Source organism: Portunus trituberculatus, chromosome 37 (genome assembly GCF_017591435.1).
Source record: "Portunus trituberculatus isolate SZX2019 chromosome 37, ASM1759143v1, whole genome shotgun sequence".
In the NCBI taxonomy this organism is placed as follows: Eukaryota; Metazoa; Arthropoda; class Malacostraca; order Decapoda; family Portunidae; genus Portunus; species Portunus trituberculatus.
In genome coordinates, this window is record NC_059291.1 from 13,015,512 (window position 1) to 13,021,748 (window position 6,237).

General features: G+C 41.5%; 1 protein-coding gene across 3 annotated transcripts in view; it reads left to right on the forward strand.

Annotated features, from left to right (window-relative positions):
• Nucleotides 1–6,237, forward strand: part of LOC123514219 (lachesin-like) — a 389,400-nt gene that overhangs the window by 379,622 nt on the left and 3,541 nt on the right. For all 3 annotated transcript variants that reach the window (XM_045271923.1, XM_045271922.1, XM_045271921.1), the window contains one exon: nt 5,840–5,896. In XM_045271923.1, the coding sequence (XP_045127858.1) occupies nt 5,840–5,896 (57 nt within the window). The remainder of the gene's footprint in view (nt 1–5,839; nt 5,897–6,237) is intronic.

Here is a 6,237-nt window from a genome sequence, read left to right on the forward strand (position 1 = left end):
TTTGGTGGTGAGTGGAAGAACGGTGAGTGAGTGACTAATGAGTGAGTGAGTGAGTGGCGGACGAGTGAGTGAGTAACAGGTAGTGAATGAATGAGGGATAGTGAAGAGGCTGTTTTGATTCATTGGCTTGTATTCTTAACCCTTTTGACTCATGGTTCCTTAATCACAAACTTTCCGTGACTTTCTTTGTTTTTATTTTATTTTTTGTTCTACAGCGCCACTTTAAAATGATGCTGGTTAGATATTTGAAATTGATGCCTTTTGATCTTAACACCTTCAGTACTTGGACGCATTCTTACCTTGAGTTTGGGTATGATTGATTAGTCGATTTTATTTACATTGGGAAAGGTCTATGGAGGTCAGAAGATCAGTGGCCAGAGTCTTTACTATCTTAATCCTCACATAAGTTTCTGAAGCTGTATAAAATCACCACATACATAACAGAATGAATATGAAAACTCGTCACAGCAGAATGAATATGAAAACTCCTCATGGCACGGAAGGGATTAATCTTACGTGTGCGTGTAAACATTTCGCACATTGCCTTTAGTGTTGTGAACTGCTGCACATGCAAGTCAAAGGGTTAACCATTTCACTAGGGGACAAACTTTCCTATAATCAATAACAACATTTCCGCGCTCACTCTTTTTTGTATTACAGTCTCTCAAATGAAAAAGAACACAATAATAAACAGAATACAAGATTACCTTTCAGAGAGAGAGAGAGAGAGAGAGAGAGAGAGAGAGTTGCATCTTTGTTTTAAATGTTTTTTTATGTTTGTTTTATCATTTCAAGACGCGTCTGGTTCATGTTTGTGGGTGTAGTGTTTTTATTACTATTTTATTACTATCGTGAGAGAGAGAGAGAGAGAGAGAGAGAGAGAGAGAGAGAGAGAGAAAGAAGGGTATTTTCATATGTAGAGTTCGAAATACATAATTCATAATACAGAAAAAGATGAATGCTTTGTAACTCTTACAGGTGACTGAATATTTCACGTGATTTGGCCTACTAATATCTCTCTCTCTCTCTCTCTCTCTCTCTCTCTCTCTCTCTCTCTCTCTCTCTCTCTCTCTCTCTCTCTCTCTCTAAATTTTCACTTTCCTCTTTACTCTTCCCTTCATTGTTTTTTTTTATTAATCTTTCATTCATTTTCATCTCATTCATTCATATTCCTGTCATCCTTTCCTTTTCCCATTCCTTTCTTCTCTTTTCACCCTTTCTCTCATTTATTTCACTTCATATCATCCTCCTTTCATTTTCTTCCCTTCCTCTTCCCCTTTCTTCTCCTTTTATCTTCCTTCCCTTCCTTTCCCTTCCTTTCGCTTCACTTCCCTTCCCTCCGTCCTCCTCCCTCCTCTTAGCACACTCCCATGCAAACTCTCCCATCCCAGTGACCACTAGCAAAGGTATACTCACTCCAACACCTTTTTCTCCTCCCTCTCTCTCACCACGCTCTTTCCATTACTATCTCTACCATCCCCCACCTCTCACTTATCCCAGCCTCTCACTCCCCTTGTTCCTCTCTCTCTCTCTTCTCTTCTTCTCTTTATCTATTTGTCTACATATCTCCTTTTTCTTTAGTTATGTTTTCTTTCATATCTCTCTCTCTTTTTTTTCTCTCTCTGTCTCTCTCTCTCTCTCTCTCTCTCTCTCTCTCTCTCTCTCTCTCTCTCTCTCTCTCTCTCTCTCTCTCTCTCTCTCTCTCTCTCTCTCTCTCTCTCTCTCTCTCTCTCTCTCTCTCTCTCTTTTCTCGACTGATTATTTATTTCTTCTTTTTATTTTAATTTTCTTCTTTCTTTAATTTTCTCTCCTCCTCCTCCTCCTCCTCCTCCTCCTCCTCCTCCTCCTCCTCCTCCTCCTCCTCCTCCTCCTCCTCCTCCTCCTCCTCCTCCTCCTCCTCCTCCTCCTCCTCCTCCTCCTCCTCCTTCTCCTCCTCTTCCTCCTCCTTCCTCCTCTTCCTCCTTCTCCTCCTCTTCCTCCTCTTCTTCCTTCTCCTCCTCTTCCTCCTTCTCCTCTTCTTCCTCCTCCTCCTCCTCCTCCATTTTTCTTGTTGTCTAACCTTCCTATTTTTTTTCTTTTCAGTAAAACATTTCAACATCACCAGTATCTTTCTCTCTCTCACCTTTTTTGCTTTATTCTCTTTTCTATCTCCTCTCTCTCTCTTTCTCTTTCCCTTTCTCTATTTTTCCTCCTCTTCTTTCTATTTCTCTTTTTTTTACTTTTCCCTGACATTTTTTCCTATTTATTATCATTATCTTTTTTATATATATATACTATCTCTCTCTCTCTCTCTCTCTCTCTCTCTCTCTCTCTCTCTCTGGTAATCTGTATAGAATCGTCTTTCTTTGTGGAGGAGGAGGAGGAGGAAGAGGAGGAGGAGGAGGAGGAGGAGGAGGAGGAGGAGGAGGAGGAGGAGGAGGAGGAGGAGGAGGAGGAGGAGGACGAAGAGGAGGAGGAGGAGGAGGAGGAGGAGGAGGACTGCGAAAAGAGCCACAAACCTTCATGAACCAATAATTTGCGAATCCACAGGTGAACATTTTTTATTTTCTCTCTCTCCCTCTCTCTCTTTCTCTCTCTTTCCCTCCCTCTCTTTATCTCTCCCTCTCTCTATCTCCTTCCCCTCTGACTTCTCACGCATTTCTGCCTCCCCTCACTGGCTCTTTCTCTTTTTTTTTTCTCTCTCTCTCTCTCTCCCCGCTGTGCTAAGAAAGTGAAGAGAGGGGAGAGGGAGGTAGGAGAGAAAGGGGAAAGTATAGCACATTTCTCACTGGGGATAATGACAAGGCGACATCAGGAGTGGCAGGTGGCAGGCAGCAAGTGTCAGGCAGTGTCTTGGAAAATTACAGACTTCTAGAGTGTTAGTGATTTCCCTTCTTCCATCCCTCTACTCCTTCCCTTCCCTTCCCTTCTCTTCCATTCCATTCCCTTCCCTCAAACTCGCAGTCCCTCTCTCTCTCCTTCTCTCTCTCTCTCTCTCTCTCTCTCTCTTTTACTGGTTTTATTTCTGTTTTTTATTCTCTTTGTTGTGATTGTTCTTTTATTTTTTTTTCTCTTTCTTTTCTTCTTCATTGATGTCTTTGTTTTATTTTTTTTTTTTCATTTTTAGGTGTCTTCTCTTATTCTTGTTTCCTTCTGGTGTTCCTCTCTATTTTGTTTTGTCTTCTACTTTCATCTTTCTTACCTCCTTGTCTTTCCTTTTATGTCAATTCTTTTCAGATTTATCTCTTCTTTCTTGAGTGATTTCTTCGTTTTCATATCTTTTTTTTTTGTCCAACTCCTTTTCTGTTCGTTTCTCTTTCAGCTCTCCCTTTTTTTTTTTTTATCTTCTTTTATTAACCTCCTTTTATTTCTTCTACAAGTCTTTTTTTTTTTTTGTTATATTACTGATTTCACCCCTTTTATTCCTTACCCGTTCCATTTAACCCCGACTTCCTTCTTACTTCTTCCATTTTACTACGTGCGTCCCTTTCCTCCTCCTCCTCCTCCTCCCTATAGCTCACTCATTTATCCCTCCTACTCTTAGCATTTTCCCTCCTGATCACTCGCCTACCCATTCAAATAAACACTCCTTTAATTCCTAACCTCCCTAACTCCCTTTTATAACTCCTCACCTCCACCCCTATCACCCTCTCTCTCTCTCTCTTCTCCTCCTTTCACTCCTTTACCATACGTTACCCATTCCCCTCTTTCTCTCTATTCCCCTCTTAATCTATGCCTTTACCCTGGCCACCTTCTTTTCCCCTCTCGCAGTCTCTCCCCTACAGTGTCTCCCCTTTTCTCCCTCTCTCTTACACCTGCCTCGTATCACTCAGGTGTGCGTGTTTGGCCGTGTTTCTGTTGATGGTTGTCACTGGGAGAGGGGGAAAGGCAAGGAGGAAGGGAGGAAGCCATTGAGTGAGGAAGGACAGGGAAGAGTGCTACATTTGAGGCAGGGAAGATAGGAAGGAGTGAGGGAAGGAAAAGAAAGGAAGGAGTGAGGGAGGGAAAAGAAAGGAGCTATATTGAGGTAGAAGAAGAAGAAGAAGAAGAAGAAGAAGAAGAAGAAGAAGGAGGAGGAGGAGGAGGAGGAGGAGGAGGAGGAGGAGGAGGAGGAGGAGGAGGAGAGGAGGAGAGAGAGAGAGAGAGAGAGAGAGAGAGAGAGAGAGAGAGATAAGAAGGCAAAATTAATTGAGTTGAATTTAGAAAGAAAAGAAATGGAAGAAAGAAGGGAATTGAAAAGAGAGCTGAAAAGGAGAGAAAGGAATGAGTGAGAGAAAAAAACAACAACAAAAACTAGATTTGAGTAAGTTGAATGAATAAGATAAAAAAGGGAGTGAAGGAGTGAAGCAGGAGAAAAAAGAGAGGAAAGATGTGGCAGAAGCATGAAGGAAGGGAAGAGAAGTGAGGAAGGGGAAGGAAAGGATGGAGTGAAAGGAAGAGAAGGAGTGAGGGAGAGCCAGAAGGAAGTTATGTATATGCCAGAATGAAGATTTATATAGTTAATGGACAGAGAGAGAGAGAGAGAGAGAGAGAGAGAGAGAGACGTGGTTTAATTCCTTAACTGAAGATCTCTCTCTCTCTCTCTCTCTCTGTGTGTGTGTGTGTGTGTGTGTAATTCACTGTTTGATCTGCTGCAGTCTCTGACAAGACAGCCAGACGTTACCCTACGGAACGAGCTCAGAGCTCATTGTTTCCGATCTTCGGATAGCCCTGAGACCAGGCACACAACACACACCGGGACAACAAGGTCACAACTCCTCGATTTACATCCCGTACCTACTCACTGCTAGGTGAACATGGGCTACACGTGAAACGAGACACACCCAAATATCTCCACCCGGCCGTTTACTGATATGTCCACACCCACTCATACCTGTAATACAAATGAATTATTACTCAGCCCTTTTCAATTAGTATTCTCAGTCGCTGTAATACTTTCATCTCTCTCTCTCTCTCTCTCTCTCTCTCTCTCTCTCTCTCTCTCTCTCTCTCTCTCTCTCTCTCTCTCTCTCTCTCTCTCTCTCTCTCTCTCTCTCTCTCTCTGAAAGTCAACCTTCATTTATTTTTGTTATCTAATTATAACATGTGACATCCATCCACATTCTTAATTTCTCTATTGTTTTTTTTATTCTTTTTTTCTATTTGTATCTATCATATTATTATTTTAATCAACATTTCTTTAAATTGGTTGTTTGCCCATTCACCTCTACCCTATCTTATTAATCACAACTGTCACCTATGTGTTCCAAGTGTGTGTGTGTGTGTGTGTGTGTGTGTGTGTGTGTGTGTGTGTGTGTGTGTGTGTGTGTGTGTGTTTGAAAGTCTTAAATTTCTCTCTCTCTCTCTCTCTCTCTCTCTCTCTCTCTCTCTCTCTCTCTCTCTCTCTCTCTCTCTCTCTCTCTCTCTCTCTCTCTCTCTCTCTCTTTGTGTGTGTGTGTGTGTGTGTGTGTGTGTGTGTGTGTGTGTGTGTATGTGTGTGGGGGGAAAATAATGCAACACATAACGTATACTTAACAAAACAAAAGCATCACTGCCTCTATAATGTAAATAATAATGATAATAATATAAATAATAATAATAATAATAATAATAATAATATAATAATAATAATATAAAACATTCCTCGCTTTACATTTCCCACCTCCTCTCATCTCCTGTATGTTTTTTTTGCCCTCTCTCTCTCTCTCTCTCTCTCTCTCTCTCTCTCTCTCTCTCTCTCTCTCTCTCTCTCTCTCTCTCTCTCTCTCTCTCTCTCTCTCTTTCTTTCCCCGTAGCTTAGCAGACGCGCATCCTCCTCTGCCTGTTTTTCACTTATTTTTTTTCATATCAGTTTTCATTCACACACTAATTTCCGTTGCAGAGATCTACATCCCGCCCAAGGCCAAGGAAATCCGCAGCGGCAACTCCAAAAACGAAGGTGAGAGAGAGAGAGAGAGAGAGAGAGAGAGAGAGAGAGAGAGAGAGAGTATTAGTAGAATGTAACGTATAGGTTTGTTTGTGTTTACTGTCAGTGTGTGGCAGAAAGAGAGAGAGAGAGAGAGAGAGAGAGAGAGAGAGAGAGAGAGAGAGAGAGAGAGAACATGTACGTATATGTATGTATCAGTAGGATGATTATGTCAAGTATAGTAGTGTATATATGTTTATTTATGAAAGAGAGAGAGAGAGAGAGAGAGAGAGAGAGAGAGAGAGAGAGAGAGAGAGAGAGAGAGAGAGAGAGAGAGAGAGAGAGAATAAATAGAATAATTTTAATGTATGTAT